Below are 21591 nucleotides of genomic sequence, written 5' to 3'. Positions count from 1 at the left end.
CCAGACGAGGTCATCAAGTTGCATCTCCAGTTCCCTAACATGGTCCCTAAGGAGCTGCAGTTTGATGCACCTGGTGCAGATATGGCCATCCGGGAGGCTGGGAGTCTCCAGGACTTCCCACATCTGACACCGAGCATAGAACATCGGCCTCACACACATAGTTCCTGTCTGTATTCTACACAGGCAACCTACCTCGCCTCGACCCATTATCGCTGAAGCCTCATTGAACCAAAGCCTTCCTACTCTGTCTCCCTCTACTCCGACGCCCACTCTATAAGGTATCTCCTTTTAAACTCTTCTTGCTGTTCTCACTAGCTGACATCCACACACTTGCGCAGTCGTGCCCCAATCAAGCCGCTGAAGAAATAACCATCTCTCTTTAAACTCTTCTCACTTTTAACTCTTCTTGCTGTTCTCACTGGCTGACATCCACACGCTTGCACAGTCGTGCCCCAATCAAACTGCTGTGAACAAGAACGAGGTTCTCAGATGGTATGTTGCCACCCGGGTACCAAGGTGGGACACCTCGGATCGAGTCCTCAGCATTCTTAAGTGAGAAGGTGAACAGACAGAGGTCGTGGTCCATCCAGGTAGGTACCAATGACATAGTGATGAGGTTCTGCAAGGTGAGTTCAGGGAGTTATGTGCCAAGTTGAAGGGCAGGACCTCCAGGGTTGTGATCTCAGGATTGCTACCCGTGCCATATGCTAGTGAGGCCAGAAACAGGAAGATTATAAGATGCTAAGGAGTTGGTGTAGGAGGGAGGACAGAAGATTTTTGGATCATTGGGCTCTCTTCCAGGGAAGTTGGGATCGGTATAAAAGAGATGGTTTGCACCTAACTGGAAGGGGCCTAATAACCTAGTGGGAAGGTTTGCTAATGCTGTACGGTAAGGTTTAGAGTTGCAGGGGGATGGGAACCAGAGTAATAGAACAGGTAATGGGGAGGCTGAGGAGACAGATGCTGTTAAGACTTCAGACAATGTTAGGAATTAAAAAGTTGAGCATGGTGCGACTAGCAATCTGAGCTGTGTATATTTCAATGCAAGAAGTATCCCAGGAAAAGCAGAATAGCTCAGGGCACGGATCAACACCTGGAATTACAACGTTGAAGATACTAGTGAGACTTTGTTGCAGGAGGGGCAGGATGGACAGCTCAGTATTCTGGGGTTTTGTTGTTTCAGACATGACAGAGTGGGAGGGATTAAAGGAGGAGCAGTGGCATTACTAGTCAGGGAAAATGTCACAGTAGTGCTTAGTCAGGATGGACTGGAGAACTCGTCTACTGAGGCGCTATGGGTGGAACTCAGAAATAAGAAAGGTAGGACCACGTTAATAGGGCTATATTATAGACCACCCAACAGTCCAAGGAATTTAGAGGAATAAACTTTCTAGCATACAAAACCTGAAATGCAACATGCCACTAAAGATTCATTTTCTGCATTCCTGTTTAAACTCCTTCCCTGAAAATCTTGGTGTTGTCAGTGACGAGCATGGTGAAAGGTTTCACCAGGATGTTGCAGTCATGGAGAAACGGTATCAGGGTAACCAGAATCGATCAATACTGGCTGATTATTGTTGCACACTTAAGCAAGGAGCCTCAGACACTGAGTACGAATGAAAATCAACACAACACTTTTAGCTTAGTTACTATTGCAAAGCATCAGCACCGTTATGCAATTAAACACATTATATTCAATGACAGCTAATTTCTTGTTTCTCCAAATTCCTACATGATACAAGTAGTCTGAAATTATATTTCTGTCCGGCTTCAGGTGGCCTATCATAAACAAGAAAAAAAGTTCTGAGAAAGTAACACTTCCAAAAAAAAAATTGTTGTCCAGTGATATCAGTGCTTCAATTTTATGCCGTCATCTTTCTGCGAGATAAACATGTTGTGAACTTCTCTGAAAGGTCACGCCATCAGGATTGCTTCACTCAGTACACATTACTCATGAATTCTCTGAAGTAAAATGATACTTCCAGATGATCCTGCAAATGTAAAAATCACATTGCAGCAGGGGCAGTCATTTGGCAGGCCACTTGCCGTGTTATAGGGTAAAACTCTGAAGCAAAATAAAACTTCTACCCCCATTAAACTGTGATGGAAAAACAGCTTCAAATCCCAGTGCAAATTCACTCTGGAAACAAAGTGAATGCAGACTACGAGGAAATATCGCTTTCAAACAGAGGGAAACCCATCACTTCAAGTTCAATCTACTCTCTTCTGGGGGTGGCACGGTACCATAGCGATTAGTCTGGGGTTTGATTCCAGCTGCTGACTGCAAAGTTTGTATGTTCTCCCTGCAATTCCATTGCTTTCCTCTGTGTGCTCTGGTTTTCTCCCACATTCCAAAGATGTACAGGTTAGGGTGAGTGACTTGTGGGCATGCTAGGCTGGTGTCGGAGACATGGCGACATTTGTGGGTTACTCAGCACAATTCTTGCTGATTTAATTTGACGCAAACAACAGTTCACAGTATGTTTCGAAGTACGTGTGACAAATAAAGCTAATATTTACTCTTAATATTTACTCTTGTTCAAAAAAGATAGTAGGGATAGTCTGGGTAATTATAGACCAGTGAGCCTTACGTCTGTGATGGGAAAGCTGTTGGAAAAGATTCTTAGAGATAGGATCTATGGGCATTTAGAGAATCATGGTCTGATCAGGGACAGTCAGCATGGCTTTGTGAAGGGCAGATCATATCTAACAAGCCTGATAGAGTTCTTTGAAGAGGTGACCAGGCATATAGATGAGGGTAGTGAAATGGATGTGATCTACATGGATTTTAGTAAGGCATTTGACAAGGTTCCACATGGTAGGCTTATTCAGAAAGTCAGAAGGCATGGGATCCAGGGAAGTTTGGCCAGGTGGATTCAGAATTGGCTTGCCTGCAGAAGGCAGAGGGTCGTGGTGGAGGGAGTACATTCAGATTGGAGGGTTGTGACTAGTGGTGTCCCACAAGGATCTGTTCTGGGTCCTCTAGTTTTTGTGATTTTTATTAACGACCTGGATATGGGGGTAGAAGGGTGGGCTGGCAAGTTTGCAGACGACACAAAGGTTGGTGGTGTTGTGGATAGTGTACAGGATTGTCGAAGATTGCAGAGAGACATTGATAGGATGCAGAAGCGGGCTGAGAAGTGGCAGATGGAGTTCAACCCGGAGAAGTGTGAAGTGGTACGCTTTGGAAGGACAAACTCCAAGGCAGAGTACAAAGTAAATGGCAGGATACTTGGTCGTGTGGAGGAGTAGAAGGATCTGGGGGTACATGTCCACAGATCCCTGAAAGTTGCCTCACAGGTAGATAGGGTAGTTAAGAAAGCTTATGGGGTGTTAGCTTTCATAAATCGAGGGATAGAGTTTAAGAGTCGCGATGTAATGGTGCAGCTCTATAAAACTCTGGTTAGGCCACACTTGGAGTACTGTGTCCAGTTCTGGTCGCCTCACTAGAGGAAGGATGTGGAAGCATTGGAAAGGGTACAGAGGAGACATACCAGGATGCTGCCTGGTTTAGAGAGTATGGATTATGATCAGAGATTAAGGGAGCTAGGGCTTCACTCTTTGGAGAGCAAGAGGATGAGAGGAGACATGATAGAGGTGTACAAGATAATAAGAGGAATAGATAAGAGTGGATAGTCAGCGCCTCTTCCCCAGGGCACCACTGCTCAATACAAGAGGACATGGCTTTAAGGTAAGGGGTGGGAAGTTCAAGGGGGATATTAGAGGAAGGTTTTTTACTCAGAGAGTGGTTGGTGCGTGGAATGCACTGCCTGAGTCAGTGGTGTAGGCAGATACACTAGTGAAGTTTAAGAGACTACTAGGCAAGTATATGGAGGAATTTAAGGTGGGGGGGTTATATGGGAGGCAGCGTTTGAGGGTCGGCACAATATTGTGGGCCGAAGGGCCTGTAATGTGCTGTATTATTCTATGTTCTATGTTAAATTAGAGCAGATGAATCCAGATTTTTGAAAGGAATGGGAGAGGAAGAGAAAAGAGAATGGATTAAACTAATTATCTCTTACTCAATCAGGATCACCATCTTAAGAAGGCAGCAAAAACAACCAGGGAATTAGAAATCAGCAAGTATAATGCCAGTAATGGAGCAAATTCAAGAAATTAATGTAAAAGAACATAGGATCAGGCCCTTCAGCACGAGGTCTGCACTGACTGTGATGCAATTTTAACTGCACATCATTGATAAGACCATAAGGTATAGGAGCAAAATTAGGCCATTTGGCCCATCGAGTCTGCTCCACCATTTCATCATGGCTGATCCAATTTTCTGCTCAGCCCCAATCTCCTACCTAATCATAAGATTACATATATGAAAGAAGGTCCTCATTTCCTGTCATTAGTGAGTCCCAGGGTCAATACCAAAGATTGAGCTTGAAGGTGGGTGGGCACAGCCCTGTTCTGTGAGTCTACAGGTCCACTGGGGAAGTCGAAGGCCTGATGCCTGTGAGTCTGCAAGTCCACCGAAGCTTGTGGCCTGGAAAAGGCTTATCCTTGGGTTAGAGGTGTGTGTGTCAGTGTCTGTGTGCCTCTGTGCAAAGACTGACAAACAACCAATGAGCAAAAGAAGAGAAACTGTGCAAATAAAAGAAATTACTGTATACTGAGAAGAGGAGTTGTAAAGAGTCCTTGAAAGTGAGACTGTAGGTCAGAGTAGTGGTGATTGATGAGTGGGGGAGGATGAGAGGTGACTTGATAAAGGTGTGTAACATGATAATAGAGTGGACACCCAGCACCTTTTTGTCAGGGTGGTAAGAACTAATATGAGAGGGCATAATTTAAGGTGATTGGAGGAAAGTGTCAGGGAGATGTCATAAGGTTTTCTTTTAAACACAGAGCGGTAGGTGCATGCAACTCTATGTCAGAGGTGGTGGTAGAGGCAGATACATCGGGGCACTTAAGAGACTCTTAGATTGGCACATGCATTTCAGGCTATGTGGGAGGGAAGAGTTAGATTAATTTGGAGCAGGTTAAAAAGTTGGCACAACATAGTGGGCTGAAGGGCCCGTACTGTGCTGTATTATTCTATGTTCTAACCAGTTTTACTATTTCTCACATGTTACAGATCTTACAGCACATACTGCAGTAATACATACCACATGTAAGGGTTTCTTCTTTTATGTTACCGCTAAGGCTAATAAAGTGGCTTCTTTGTTATGTTATAATAAAATGGCTTCTCTGTAATGTTAACTGCTGAGTCAACGGTAGCAGCTTGTTTGGATTATAATTACTGATAACGGGAATTGTACTCATTTGCTAACCAATTAGGATAGATGTTATTCTTTCTTGTGTGTCTGTAAACTATTGTTTCACGGGCTTTGGGCAGAAGGCGCGATGGGGACAGAGAGAGGAGACGCGATGAGAAAGATGCTGTAAGCTGGGCAAGGATCGGACCCATGAGGGAGTCCGAGGCCCAGAGCTTTTCAGGAGGAGAACCGAAGAGGAAGGAAGTGCTGGACGCACTCTGGTCGATACCCGTGGGTGGACCCAGGCGGCGGGTCGAGAAGGTCGGAGGAGATCGACCGGTGGAAAGAAGACTCCATTAATTGAGTTCCAACAGCTGTGCACGAAGTGGTTGAACTCTGGTAAGATTGGCACCTTTTACTTTCCTTGTATATTGTATCTCTATTAATTGTATAGTTCCAGGAAGATATATAAACTGTAATCTGTAAATCGTATATTGTGTGCTGTCTGTTAATTGGTGGTGTGGGATACATCACACAGCATCCACACAAACTTGATTACCCAGTTTGGCAGGGCCGAAGGCTGCTCCCCCTAGACGAGAGTGAGCTGAGCAAGCCTGAGGCTTACCAGGAGGCTACACACACACACGAGATGTACATTTTGAACCTGGTACTGTTGGATCCTTGCTATTTTCTGAGCCCTTAGGGTTCTTCCTGAAGTCAAGAATGCCGTTTATTTTAAAGTACTAACAAACATACAAATGTGAAGCAAACTAAGTAAGGAGCTGAGAAACACAGCGGAGATGAACGAACAGCAAAGGAGGTGAAGATAAAAAGATGGCACCTCTGAAAAATCCATCACCTTTATAATCAAAATAAGAGAAATTCCTTAAATAAACTAAACCAATCACTGGTTGCACAGTTATATCAGGTGGGTAATGTGCTAACACTTAAAGCCTGATTTATACTTCTGCGTTAACTCGACACTGTAACCTACACAAGTGACTTACACGCGTTGAGAGCATTTATACTTGTGCGTTGGTGTGTCTGTGTCGCTCTGCAATTCGCGCATGTCACGCATGTGCACACACCTGCCCGTGCAAGGCTTCATGGTCATGGTAGTCTTTCTCGGGGTAAACAAGAAGCGAGCCTCTTTTTTCGTAAAAGCGAAATGTGTCCTCCATAATTTCGGAAGTCTGTAAAGCTTTATGGAAAGCATTGCAGCCAGAGTTCCTTCCCTGCCCTTCAGTCGCCCAATGGGAAGCTATTGCAGCATAGGAGGAAATGTGATGCTATGAAGTGGACCAATCACAGTTCTTACGGTCTGCGTTGCTGCAATGCACAGTTACATTTTGGGAGAGGTGCGCGTCACAGCAACGCAGGCTCTGGCATAGGGATCCGTGTCGGGTTTGCAGCGATGCAGTACTTATGGCATTGCGTTGACGCGGAAGTATAAATCAGGCTTCAGGCTGATTTATACTGGTGCATACTAGCTTACGCCGCAGCCTATGCAAGTGGGCTACGCTGTTGTGAGCATTTATACTTGTGCGTTGGTGTGTCTGCATCACTGCAATTCACCGCCAAAATGCTAGTTGGCGGTGGAGTTTCTATGCCAATGTGTTGAGTTTCTTCGTGTTGAAACTCAACACGAAGAAACTCAAACTTCAAACAATGGTGACTGAAACTGAAGGAGAGTGAATTTTCTGTGCTTGTCCGGCCACTGAGAGACAAGGACGAGGAAATGCATTTCAAATATTTTCAATGTCGGCAGGTAAATTTGTCGATTTGGTTCATCGTCTCCAACCATTTATTTCGCATCAGTGTTACACACAGTATACTCAGAGACTGGCATTCACCATTCGAGTTTTAGCTTCAGGTGGAAGTCAACAGGCTGTAGCAGCTAGCTACAAACTGGCGTCAAGCATAGGGTCCTCCATAATTTCAGAGCTCTGTAAAGTTTTATGGAAAGCATTGCAGCCAGAGTTCCTTCCCTGCCCTTCAGTTGCCCAATGGGAAGCTATTGCAGCGTAGGAGGAAATGCGATGCTACCAAGCGGACCAATCACAGTTGTTGCAGTCTGCGACACCGTGACACGTAGTTACATTTTTGAGAGAGGTGCGCATTAGGCTACGGTGTAGGGCTCAGCGTAGATACAGCGTTAAGGTTCGCGGCTATGCCGTACATTTGACACACAAGTATAAATCAGCCTTTAGTCAACGAAAAAATGAGACTGGTGATAAACTGTTAGCTTAATTGCTATACTGTTTTCTGCCAATAGATGAGGCGAATCATACATGGGGTGAAAGATAAAAGTTTGTTAAAAAGTACAAATGGTTAAACTACAACTTTAGTAGAGTACAAATGATTAAACTACGACATCAGTATCTTATAAAAAATATTTTAAAAAAGTGGTTTTCAACTGTACATACAGCACTTGAACCTGTGCCTGGTATCTATTCAGAATGAAGTCTGGTATGTCTCACTGAGTTAACAAGTTCACAACAACAATATTGTTGACACTTGCGGCAGTGTTTATACTCAATAATATTTGATACAACCTCCACATGAAGGCCTAATGTGGCAAGATTTAATCTTGAGTATGTTTGTATTTCCATGCAGTCAATAGTGATTGCACAGCTCCGTCCTTGGTAAGGTTTCTTCACCGTCCTGTGCAAGGATGATGACTCAGAACAGGGTTTTGAAAGATGATGCAGAGCATCAAGGAAAGTCATGGAGAACAGGGCATGTCCTGGGTGATGGGGGTCCTTAATAATGAGCATCACCTTTCTGCTCCTTGAAGATGTCTTGGGTACTACGAAGGCTAGTACCCAAGATACAGCTGACTAATTTTACAACTTTTTGTACCTTCTTTCTTTCAGACCTGTGCAATAGCAACCCACCACCACCATGCCAGACAGTGATGCAGTCTGTCAGAAAGCTCTCCACGGTACATATATAGAAGTTCTCGAGTGTTTCAGCTGACAAACCAAATCTCTTCAAACTCCTAATGAAATATAGCCACTGTCTTGCCTTCTTTATAGCTGCATTGGTATGTTGGGACCAGGTTAGATCCTCTGAGATATTGACACCCAGGAACCTGAAATTGCTCACTCTTTCCACTTCTGATTCCTCTATGAGGACTGGTTTCTGTCCCCTTGTCTTACCCTTCCTGAAGTCCACAATCAGCTCTTTCGTTTTACTGACAATGAGTGCAAGGTTGTTGCTGTGACACCACTCAACTAGCTGGTAGATCTTGCTCCTGTACGCCCTCTCATCTCCATCTGAGATTCTACCAACAATGGTTGTATCATCAGCAAATTTAAAGATGGTATTTGAGCTACGTCTTGCCACACAGTCATGGATATAGAGAAATTAGAACAGTGGGTTAAGCACTCATTGCTGAGGTGCGCCAGTCATCAGCGAGGAGGTGATATTATCACCAATCTGCACAGATTGTGGTCTTCCAGTTTAGAAGTCGAGGATCCAATTGCAGAGGGAGGTACAGAGGCCCAGGTTCTGTAGCTTATCAATCAGGACTGTGGGAATGATGGTGTTAAACACTGAGCTGTAGTCAACGAATAGCATCCTGACATAGGTGCTCGTGTTGTCCAGGTGATGCAAGACCGTGTGAAGAGCCATTGAGATTGCGGCTGCTGTAGACCTATTGTGATGATCGGCAAGTTGCAGTGAATCCAGGTCCTTGCTGAGGCAGGAGTTCATTCTAGCCAAGAACAACCTCTCAAAGCATTTCATCACCATAGATGTGAGTGCTACTGGGCGATAGCCATTAAGGCAGCTCGCACTACTCTTCTCAGGAACTGGTATAATTGTTGCCTTTTTGAATCAGGTGGGAACTTCTAACCATAGCAATGAGAGGTTGAAAATTTCCTTGAATACTCCCGCCAGTTGGCTGGCAAAGGCTTTCAGAACCTTACCAGGTACTCCATTGGGGAATGCCGCCTTGCAAAGGTTCACCCTCCTGAAAGACAGCTTAACATCTGCCTCTGAGACAGAGATCACAGGGTCACCGGATGCAGCAGGGATCTTCACAACTGTAGTAATATTCTCCCTTTCAAAGCGGGCATAGAAGGTTTTGAGCTTGAATGGTAGTGAAGCAATGCTATTGGGTTTCACTTTGTAGGAAGTAATGTCTTGCAAACCCTGCCAGAGTTGTTGCACATCCGATGTCGCCCCCAGCCTCACTTGGAATAATCCTCTGCAAGTCATACCTGATTTTCTTTTACAGACCTGGGTCACCAAACTCGAATGTCACAGGTCTAGCCGTCAGCAGGCAACATACCTCATGGTTCATCCACGGCTTTTGGTTTGGGAATGTACAGTAAGTCTTTCGGCACACACTCATCCACACAGGTTTTACACAACTGTAGCATACTCATCCAGATTCAAAGACGAGTCACTGAATGCAGACCAGTCCACCGATTCAAAGCAGTCCTGTAAGCACTCCTGTGCTTCCCTTGTCCATACCTTCTTGGTCCTCACTACTGGTGCTGCAGTCTTAGTCTCTGCCTGTAGTCAGGGAGTAGAAATACAGCCAGGTGATCAGACATTCTGAAGTGAGGGCGTGGAATAGCACGGTAGGCATTCTTGATGGTGGTGTAACAGTGGTCCAGTGTGTTGTTTCCTCTGGTACTACGTGATTTGTTGATGACAATTATTTAGCGACTTTTTCAAGCTGGCCTGGTTAAAATCCCCCAAAATGACAGTGAAGGAGTCAGGGTGTACTATTTCATACATGTTGACCCCATTGCTCAGATCATCTAGAGCCTGTTTGGCATTGGCCTGAGGTGGAATACATACCGCTTCCAAAATGATCACAGAAATCTCCCACGGCAGGTAAAATGGACGGTACTTAATTGCAAGATGCTCCAGGTCTGGTGAGTAGAGCTGGGACAACACTGATACATCGGTGCACCAAGAGGAGTTGATCTTGAGGCATACACCTCCACCTCTGCTTTGAGAGATTTGACAGTCTTACCCTGACGGTGTATACTGAACCCGTCAATCTGAAACACTGCTTCCAGTATGGAAAGGGTTAACCAGGACTCTGTGAAACGAAGGATGGAAGTGGTCCTAACGTCCCTCTGATACAGCAACCTAGCTCTGAGATCTTTGATTTTATTTACTAGAGACTGTACATCTGCCAGCAAGATAGTCTATATTAGGAGTCTAAAACTCCGCTTCCTAAATGCACCTGTATCCCTGACCTGCAGCCACGTTTCCTACGTGGAATCCAGTGAGAAGTACGGCCACAATCGGCATTGCTTCCATCGGTTTTAAGTAGCGATAGTTTATTCGATCGCAAAAGAGTAAACTATCTATCAATGTCAATAAGGTATATAAGGTAATCTGACTCCAAATGTAGGGGCGAATAAAATGTGATTATCACAAAATAAAAACAAGAGATCTGGGGAGCATCTGGGGATGCTGGAAATCTTGAGCAACACACACACACACACACACACACACACAAATGCTGGAGGAAATTAGGACAGGCAGCGTTCATGGAGAGATCTTTAGGGCTGAGGTTCTTCATCAGGTCTGGACAGGAATGGTGAAGAACCCAGAAGGGGGATTAGCATGAATTCATAAGTGTTGGATCGAATGATAATATGATCCAGAGGTTCTTTGGCAGTCAAGAATGAGGCTTAAAGGCATAAAACTTGGTGGCTACAGTTGTTCATTAGGTATAACAAGAACAAAGGAAAGACAAAGTAGTCATGGTCATCTCATACTAAAAGCTACTTCAAACGAGAGAGATAACAAGACTTTCCAGTGATAAGGAGTATCGTATGAAATAATCAGATCACAAACAACAGAAAATCTGCAGATACTGGAAATCCAAGTAACACACACAAAATGCTGGAGGAACTCAGCAGGCCAGGTAGCATCTATGGAAAAGAGTAACAGTCGACATTTCGGGCCAAGATCCTTCAGCAGGACTAAAACGTCGACTGTAATCTTGAAATAATTAAGCTGAGTAACGTGACACAGGCTTGAGATAAACTTTTAGAAAATACAGAATCAACTATAGAAAAGTCAAACTACAACAAAAATACACTCTAAGACCATAAGAGACAGAAGCAGAATTAGGCCATTCAGTCCTCCGAGACTGCTCCACCATTCCTTCGTGGCTGATTTATTAACCCTCTCAACCCTGTTCTCCTGCCTTCTATCTGTAACTTTTGAAGCCATGACAAATCAAGACCCTAATAAAAGCAAACCAACATTATACATTATTGGGTGGTTGGTATGGATTCAGAGGGCTGTAAGATTCATTTCCATGTCTTGTGACTCTCTATAACTCTAGAAATCATAAACCCCCTGACTTCTTGTACAAGGAATATTCTGAATTTATATAGCACCCATCATAGCAACCCAAACATTGAAAACAGTGAAGTATTTCAGTGTAGCAAATGCCCTAACAGAGAAATTAGAGACAACTTGAGCATAGCATCTCCCACAAATAGCAACACGACAGCAATAACCTGCTTTTTAACAATGTTAAATTCAAGTTCAAGTTTATTGTCTGACTGTGCATAAATACAAACAAATGAAACAACATCCCTCGGGATCACAGTGCACCCACAAAATATATAGCACACACAGCATATAAAACAGTATGACAAATGAGTAAATAAAATATAATTCAAAATGGATCAAGTGTGCAGCACATTTAAACTGTAAACTGTACATTATTGCCCTTGGCACTAGGATAAACTTAAATTTTGAAATATTAACATAATTAACAATTAAGTTCACTTGACATAGCCAATGGTTTAATTGTAAAAGGCTGCAAACACACAAAATGCTGGAGGAACTCAGCAGGCCAGGCAATATCTGTGGATAAGAGTAAGCAGTCGATATTTTGGGCCGAGGCCCTTCATCAGGACAGAAGATTTGAACTTCTTCAGGGTAGGCATCCCCGGAAGAAAAAATCTGCAGATGCTGAAAATCAAAATAATATATACAAAATGCTGCAGGAACTCAGCAGGCCAGGTCACATCTTTGGAAAAGAGTAAACAGTTGACGTTTTGGGTAGAGACCCTTTATCAGGCCTGCTGAGTTCCTCCAGTATTTTGTGTGTGTTACTTTGATTGCCAGCATCTGCAGATATTCTCTTGTTTGTGAAAATCTCTGAGCTGTGCCACTTGTTAAATTTGCAATTAATTTCATGTGGAAACTTGAACCAACATTTCTTGATAGAGAGTGTGCCACATTTTCTGTAACCTTCACGGGTTGAAAATTTAAGGATGTTATTGTGTATGGGACCCGGCTGGTGGCGTAGTGGCATCAGTGTTGGACTTTGGGATGTAAGGTCCCGAGTTCGAATCCAGCTCCAGCCGGCTCCCCTACACGCTTTCTATCCGTGCTGGGTTATGAGCTGGTGATCTCTTTGGAAACTCACCCGGCAGAAGGCAATGGCAAACCACTGCTGTAACTTGCCTAGTATGCGGTTCCCCACTACGTCAGAGAGGCGTGGAGGGAAATCGTCCGCTAACCGGAGAAACTCCGGATGCGACGTTCCTTTCCTTTCCTTATTGTGTATGGGTGTGGCTTCTCTCTCCATCACAGTAACACTTTACAAGCCAAGCCATTACCTCTGGCAACCAACCCTCCATTCCTGTTGAGGAATACATAATGGGCAGTACCCAATGAAGATTGTACCTCTGCTCCAGCAGCAAGCAGCAACTGTAGACATTGAAGTTGACCCCGGAGGCTTGCCTCATGCAGTGGGGTTATGGAGTCCACAGTAACCACATTCACACAGGCCCCACTTTCAATTAATTGCTTCAGCTTAAACACGTGGCCTTCTTTAACTGCTTCATGTATTGGTGTACGGTCAGCCCAGAAACCTAAAAAAAAAGAAGACACGTGCAAGATTACTACTTAAATAAAAATCGCAGGAATTTTCCCTTGTTCCATAAATGTTCATGTAATTTCCTGAGCTTTGGTGTTCCTTTGATTGTCTTCTTTTTATAGACAACAAGATAAAGAAGGTGCTTCTACTAATGACGATTCATTAAAATGAATGCCATTTCCGTTTATCTTTGGGTTATAGACGATGAACTCAAGGCTCAGATCGATTGTCCTAATTGTTCCCTTTGTTCCCTGTGGGGGGGGGGGGTAATCTGGCCACACATTTCAGAGCGTTAACAGGTCTGTAGATACATGCAGGACAAAATCAAGTGGGAATGACAATTTCCATTGAAAGACCATAAGATATAGGAGCAGAAGTAGGCCATTCGGCCCATCGAATCTGCTCCACCATTCAATCATGGGCTGATCCAATTCTTCCAGTCATCCCCACTCCCTTGCTTTCACCCCATACCATTTGATGCCCTGGATAATCAAGAACCTATCTATCTCTGCCTTAAATACACCCAATGACTTGGCCTCCATAGCTGCTCGTGGCAACAAATTCCACAGATTTACCACCCTCTGACTAAAGTAATTTTTCCGCATCTCAGTTCTGAAAGGACGCCCTTCAATCCTGAAGTCGTACCCTCTTCTACTAGAATCCCCTACTATTGGAAATAACTTTGCCGTATCTAATCTGTTCAGGTCTTTTAACATTCCGAATGTTTCTATAAGATCCCCCCCTCATTCTCCTGAACTTCAGGGAATACAGCACAAGAGCTGCCAGACGTTCCTCCTACGGTAACCCTTTCATTCTTGGAATCATTCTCGTCAATCTTCTCTGAACCCTCTCCAATGTCAGTATAATAAGGAGCTCTCGGGCCGGTTGGTGGCACAATGATATCAGCGCCGGACTCCTGAACAAAGGTTCCCGGGTTCGAATCCAGTTGGGGCCGCTCCCAAGTATGCTTTCCATCCGTGCCGGGTTGAGTGTTGAGATCACAACTCGACCTCACAAAATAAAGGGAAAAATACAGCAAAATGTCTGTGTGAGGAGTGGCGTGCTACACAGTATCTCTCTTGCTCCACGCCTTGCAAAGGCATGAAAAAGACATCGTCCCGCCAACATCACACATGCACGGACGCACACGCATGCATACGCCAAAAAAAAAGCCCAAAACTGCACACAATACTCCAAGTGTGGTCTCACGAGTGCCTTATAGTTCCTCAACATCACATCCCTGCTCTTATTTTCTATACCTCTAGAAATGAATGCCAACATTGCATTCGCCTTCTTCACAGCCGACTCAACCTGGAGGTTAACCTTTAGGGCATCTTGCACAAGGATTCCCAAGTCCCTTTGCATCTCTGCATTTTGAATTCTCTCTCCATCTAAATTAAAGCCTTCCCATTTATTTCTTCCACCAAAGTGCACGACCATACATTTTCCAACATTGTATTTCATTTGTCACTTCTTTGCCCATTCCCTTAAACTAAGTCTCTCCGCAGGCTCTCTGTTTCCTCAACACTACCCACTCATCCACCTATCTTTGTATCATCGGCAAATTTAGCCACAAATCCATTAATACTGTAGTCCAAGTCTTTGACGTACATTGTAAAAAGCAGCGGTCCCAACACCGACCCCTGTGGTACTCCACTGGTAACCGGCAGCCAGCCAGAATAGGATCCCTTTATTCCCACTGTCTGTTTTCTGCTGACCAGCCAATGCCCCACGCACGCTAGTAACTTCCCTGTAATTCCATAGGCTCTTATCTTGCTAAGATAATAGTGAGCCAGCCACAAAAAACAGCTGGAAGAACTTAACAGATCAGGCAGCATCTATGGAGGGGAATGAACGGCCAATATTTCAGGTTGAGGCTCTTCATCAGGAAAGGAAGGACATAGGTGAAGTGCCTCAGCCTGAAACATTGACTGTTTATTCCCCTCCATAAGTGCAGCCTGACCTGCTGAGTTCCTCCAGTATTTTGTGAGTGAGCAATTAGATTAAGACCATAAAATATAAGAAATTTTTTAATCTGTATACACATGACTGCATCGCCACCCACAGCTCCAATCTGCTAATTAAATTTGCTGAAGACACTATAGTGATTGGCCTTATCTCAAATAATAACAAGGCAGCCTACACAGAAGTTATCACCCTGACACAGCAGTGTCAAGAAAAACAACTTCTCCCTCAATGTCACAAAACAAAGGAGCTGGTTGTGGACTACAGGAGGAATGGAGACAGGCTAACCCCTATTGACTCAATGGATCTGGGGTTGAGAGGGTGAACAGCTTTAAGTTCCTCAGCATATAAACATCACTGAGGATCTCACGTGGTCTGTACATACCAGCTGCAATGAAAAAGGCACAACAGCGCCTCTTTCACCTCAGAGGGTTGAAGTAGTTTGGTATGGGCCCCCAAATCCCAAGAACTTTCTATAGGGGCAAAACTGAAAGCATCCTGACTGGCTGTTTCACTGCCTGGTATGGGAACTGTACTTCCCTCAATCACAGGGCTCTGCAGAGAGTGGCGTGGACAGCCCAGTGCATCTGTAGATGTGAACTTCCCACTGTTCAGGACATTTACAGAGTTAGGTGCATAAAAAGGGGCTGAAGGATCATTAGGTCACCCCAACCACAAACTGTTCCAGCTGTTACCATCTGGGAAACAATACCACAACATAAAAGCCAGATCAATAGGCTCCAGGACAGCTTCTTCCAGCAGGCTATCAGACTGATTAATTCACACTGATACAATTGTATTTCTATGTTACATTGATTGCTATTTATTATAAAGTAGACAACGGGGTGACCCGTTGGGGCACCCTTTGAGAGAAGACTAGTGCAGCCTGATGTGACCGGAATGAACATTAAATTTTCCTGAATGCTATTGGTATCGCTTTGCTTTGGAAACTGAAGTAGTTTTATTAAAGAAGAACGACGCATAGCAAAATATAGTTGTTCCTCATTTAACGAAGGACACTTTTGATGGCATCATTTCTGGTTTATCTGCCACCCTTGTGCCTCTTGTTGTCATTCTGGAGACGTGCAGTCCTTTCATCCCCCATCTCTTCATCTCTTCTGTTGTTTGTCTCTGATCCTGGAGATGTGCTTGCCTCTCCTCCCCTGTCTCTTCTTCTCTCATCTTTTTTTGTCCTGACTCTTTGATCCTGGAGTTGTGCGGCCCTGGCCTCAGCCGATTCTTGTTCTCTCCCTCTCCTTGCCGCTTCCTGACGATGTTTGGCCTCATCTCTTGACCATAATGTCCCCCTTCCCTTTCCACGCAACATAATTAGGCTATTTTTTTTTAACCTAATGCTGGATAGAAGATACGAAGCAGTAACATCAAAGGATGCTGATTATTCTTGATGATGTGGTTGGCGCTCTCCTATATGGACGTGATAGTCACCGCTGTCCTTTGACTACAGCAAAGGGTTTTATGGGTGTCTCGAAGTATGTCATTACAATAAGATTTAATTATCTCTTATTGATGGGTGGCAGTTAGATCTGTCTCAATCCTGCACATGCTGATAGTGATTAGCAGAATGTGACCCCGCGAAATAGAGCTGCCCTGCCCTTTTGCTCTGGTAGGTGTCGCTGCTGAGGCTGGCCGTGCGCATGCGTCGGGCTGTCGCGTCCCGATTTCCATGATGGCGGATCGGCTCCAGAGTTAAAAGGGAGCCTTTTGATTTTTGCAAATGAGCAATTTTATACAAATATATAACCCTGAACTTTGCCTGCATTCTGTAAGTTAGCGCATTTTAATTTGATTGAGCCGATAAAAGTGCCGCTGTAATGCACCGTTTGCGCTAATTGGAGGTCACAGACGGACATGAGAGTTTTAGTAGTATATAGATTACTATAAATTGCACATTGCACATTTAGATGGAAATGTAACGTAAAGATTTTTACTCATGTATATTAAGGATGTAAGTAATAAAGTCAATTCCAATTCAACAGGATTAGGCCATTTGGCCCATCGAGTCTGCTCTGCCATTTCACCATGGCAGATCCATTTTTCCTTTCAGCCCCAATCTCCTGCCTTCCCCACCCCAATAGCCCTTTATGCCCTGACCAGCCAAGATTTTATCAACCTCTGCCTTAAACATACTTACAGACTTGGCCTCCACAGGTGCCTGTGGCAAAGAATTCCACAGATTCACCACTCTCTGGCTAAAGAAACTCCTCCTCACTCTGTTCTAAATGGACACGCCTCTACTCTAAGGCTGTGTCCTCTGGTGTTACAGACACTCCTACCAAAGGAAACATCCTCTCCATATCCACTCTATCAAGGACTTTCACCATTTGATAGGTTTCAATTAGGTCACTCTTTATTCTTCTAAATTCCAGTGAATACAGACCCAGAGCCATCAAACGCTTTTTATATGACTTGTCATATGAATCCTGGAATCATTTTCGTGAAATTCCTTTGATCCCTTTCCAGTTTCAGCTCACAATACTCCAAGTGAGGCCTCACTGGTGCTTTATAAAGTCTCAACATTACATGCTTGCTTTTATATTCTAGTCCTCTTGAAATGCACTTGCACTTGCCTTCCTCCCCACAGACTCAATCTGCAGATTAACCTTTAGGAAATCCTGCACAAGGACTCCCAAGTCCCTTTGCACCTCAATTTTTTTTCAATTTAGAAAATAGTCAACCCTTTCATTTCTTCTACCAAAGTACATGACCATACACTTAGCAACGCTGTATTCCATTTGCCACTTCTTTGCCCATTCTCCTAATCTGCCCAAGTCCTTCTGTAGCCTCCCTACTTCCTCAAAACTACCTGCCCCTCCACCAATCTTTGTATCATCTGAAAACTGTGCAACAAAGCCACCAATTCCATCATCCAAATCACTGACATATAACGCCAAAAGAATCAGTCCTAACACAGACCCCTGTGGAACACCACTAGTCACCGGCAGCTAAGCAGAAAAGGCTCCCTTTATTGCCACTCTTTGCCTCCTGCCAATCAGTTGCTGCTTTATCCATGCTAGTATCTTTCCTTTGACTTTATTTGTCACAAGCACATCGAAACAGCTTAATTGGCTATTGCAAATTGTTGCATAATTAGGTGAGGGTTAATTGGGTTTGCCGGTGTTTGCTGAGGCGAGTGTGGCTCGAAGGGCTGTAAAGGCCGACTCGGTGCTGCTTCGTTAAAATAAAACAAAAATAACCATCAACACTATGAAAGATTGGAACACCATCATCTATGCTTCTGCTGCCATTGCACGTTAATCTTACTCAGAACAGCGTTAAGATCCCATGAACTATTTGCAGCAACAATGCAAGTTAATGTGATCAGTGTGCTAATAAGAAAAACAGTAATATCATAAAAATTTGTCAGACCCTCATCAATGCCCTGACCACATCTCCAGGCTGAACTAGCTCTCAAAACTATCAAAGACCTTAAGCGTTCGGGGATTTCTGACATTTAAAATTAAATGTATTATTACAAAATGGAAAGATTTTCATTACTTATTATAATTAAAATTAAATTCCAATTAAATATTGTTAAATTAGTCAAAGGTATTTTTAAAAAAGCATTCTCCCTTGTAGGTTTTGCTTTCTGCTGATAAGAAGGAAGGTGGTGAACTTGGATCAAGTCTAAACTGGACATTCTCTCTTCTCTCAAGAGGGAGGAGATACCGATGTGAGATGTTCAAGGCAAGATTGAGAGGAAGAACACCTCCACCCATTAACTTATGCCCCCAACCACTACCATTTCCTATCAAGTCCCTTATGTACAGACACGCCTGTACTTGGGGTCACTTAACGGACATACAATTTATCTTGTGTATTTATATTTATTGTGGTTCTTTTTCTTATTGTGTTCTTTAGCTTATTGTATTTTTTATGCTGCTTCAGATCTGGAGTAACAATCATTTGGTTCTCCTTTACACTTGAGTACTGGAAATGGCATTAAACAATCTTGCACTGGATTTCTTGAAGACAAACTAAAAAGAAAGTTAAAGATCACTGGGAGGGCAAGAGAAAGTGGAGAATAAAAATCAATAGAAAGTGAAACTAAAAGACAGAAAGTGAAAAAGGGCAGAGGATTATGAGGAAACAGATGCATAGTTTCAATGACTGGTAATAAAGAAACCAACCAGACTCCATTTCATGGTGTTCAGCATGTTTCATTTGAGCAAAATTATATTTATTTAAATTTTATGTTGCTATAGTACAAATTGATGTACAATTATCCCTTAAATCCAGAAATTACTACAAAATGAGCCTTTTTAAAAACCTTTCATGCATTCTCCCTCTGATTACCTGGCTATCCTCTGGATGCTGCAGTTTCTGCTCTGATCAAAGACCTGCAAACAATTTTATTTCCACTACACTAGCTGCCGTCTGGTCATCAAATAACCCAGGTCTCTAAACAGACTTGGAGAGACCACTGTCATCTGACTGTAATCCGATTCAGAGTTTAAATCCAGTATTATCTCCATCAAGACATCACCTGCTTACCGTTGCCCATTCTGCATCTTACTAATGTCCTTCTCTATGCCCTTGTTTCCTCCAGTCTCCACCATTTGCCTCTAACCAACCCGGAATCATTCAGATTCCAGAAACAACTTTCCCCTGTGTCCAGGAACCTCCATTCATCAATGACGCGTCCTCCTTGATCTACAACGGGCTGTTGATTCACCAATATCTCAAACTTAATAAGGAAAACCGTCTCTGTGCCCTTTCATAACACCATCCATCTCTACAAATAGGAATTCTGCAGGCCTCCTCATTCTGCATCCCCGATTTCCTTCTCTCCATTGTCGGTGGACACGCATTCAGCTCTGGTCCTCAAACCGCTGTCAAAAACTCGCGCTCTTCAAGGCCATACATCCTTTTAATCGCGCTTTAAACCGCCAGGTCGGGCTGCTGGACGTGAATCTACTTGTCCGGTCACCCTCCTGGACCTCAGCGTTCGGGCGCGCTGTACAAATGCAGGTCGCTACTCATGTCGGTAAAGAGACGGTAAGCGGCTCAGAATAGAAGCACTCTGCGGCCAATTCCCCCGCAAGGTCTCAGCCAGCAGCCACACTCCCCGCGGTACTCACTGATGTCTCCTATGCCCCTCTGCAGCAGGACATCGCCGCTACTGTCAGCTTCATCGTCCATGGTCACTCACATCGGCGGATGCCCGTCACCTGACCTGGGCACCACCGGCTCCGCTCCAAACACACGCGCTTCGGGAGCCGCTGGAAATCCGGCGCCACACGCAGACGAGATGCCGGGGGGACTCAGCGGGCCAAGCGGCGTCTCTGCAGAGGAATAAACAGCCGGCGCTCCGGGCCGCGCATGCGTGGACGGCGAAATCGACCCGCGGAAGTGAAGAAAATGGCCGTCAACAAGTTTTCACGCTGGCGTTAGTAAAGGAGGCCGGGTTTACATTCACAGCTAAAATAATCTACTGCTAAAGATCCTCCTCCCTGCGGCGAAACCACGGAGCGCCTGTCGAGAGTCGCCGGAGGTGACGAAAGAATGCCAAGGCAGGCCTCAGCGTGTTCTTCCTCAATCGGCCCTTTCGTCACCCCGAGCCGGAAGACGTTGTACTAAAACTAATTGTCGCCGTCCATTTTAGTTACGAAAAAAGCATTACAGCGCCGTGATAGGCCCCCGTCCCACTGAGTCTGCGCCGTTTATCAAGCGACCCGAAGACAGACGAGCAGGAGTGGGCCTTTCGGCCCATCGAGTCTGCACCGCCATTTTAGCATAGCTGATCCATATTCCCTCTCAACCCCATTCTTCTACCTTCTCCCTGTAACTTCTCACGTCTTAATTAATCATGAACCTATCAACGTCTGCCTTAAATACAGCCAGATTCCACAGATTCATTCCCTCTGGCTAAAACAATACCTCCTTATCTCCTTTCTAAATGGCTGTGCCCTCTGTCCTAGACTCTCCCACTACAGGAAACGTCCCCTCCACATTCACTCTATCTAGGCCATTTTTTAAAGATAATTTTACCCTGATCCACTTCATCCTCACAATCCCATCAACTGCTCCCACATTCTACCAGTCATTACACATCAGGGAAAGTTTTCAGTGACCAGCTGTATTAGGATGCGGGTGCAAACCTACGCGGTTGCAGGGAGAACATGCAAACTCCACACAGCAAGCACTGCCAGGATTGAAAAAGGATCGCCAGAACCTCATTATGATCTTGCACCTGCACTTTATTGTTTAAATGCACTGCATGTTCTCTGTAGCTATTACACATTATTCAAAGGTACATTAATGTATACAGTATATGTCCTGAAATGCTTTTTCTTCGCAACCATCCACGTTGCTATTCTGTATTCTTATTGCCTTACCTTGTACTACCTCACTGCACTGTGTAATAATTTGATCTGAATGAACAGTATGCAGGACAAGCTTTTCACTGTATTATTGGTGCATGTGATAATAATAAACCAATACCAAAATCACTGTGATGCACAATTTTCTAAAATAGTAGCAATCAGGTGTTACATTTGATTGCCATATTTTTCAGTTCAGTTACCTTCTTGA

General features: G+C 44.2%; 1 protein-coding gene across 1 annotated transcript in view; it reads right to left on the bottom strand.

The window, feature by feature from the left end:
* LOC134359444 (ankyrin repeat and SOCS box protein 13-like) overlaps positions 1-20666 on the bottom strand; it is a 44696-nt gene extending 24030 nt beyond the window's left edge. The window contains exons 1-2 of the mRNA XM_063072685.1: positions 20139-20666; positions 12882-13069 (exon numbers count right to left, since the gene is read on the bottom strand). Of these exons, the coding sequence (XP_062928755.1) occupies positions 12882-13069; positions 20139-20199 (249 nt within the window). The 5' untranslated portion in view covers positions 20200-20666. The remainder of the gene's footprint in view (positions 1-12881; positions 13070-20138) is intronic.
* Between the last annotated feature and the right edge of the window lie 925 nt (positions 20667-21591).

The sequence above is a fragment of the Mobula hypostoma genome, chromosome 20 (assembly GCF_963921235.1).
Source record: "Mobula hypostoma chromosome 20, sMobHyp1.1, whole genome shotgun sequence".
NCBI lineage: Eukaryota > Metazoa > Chordata > Chondrichthyes > Myliobatiformes > Myliobatidae > Mobula > Mobula hypostoma.
The sequence above is the reverse complement of the archived record's forward strand: the minus strand, read 5'-3'. Positions and strand labels throughout refer to the sequence as shown.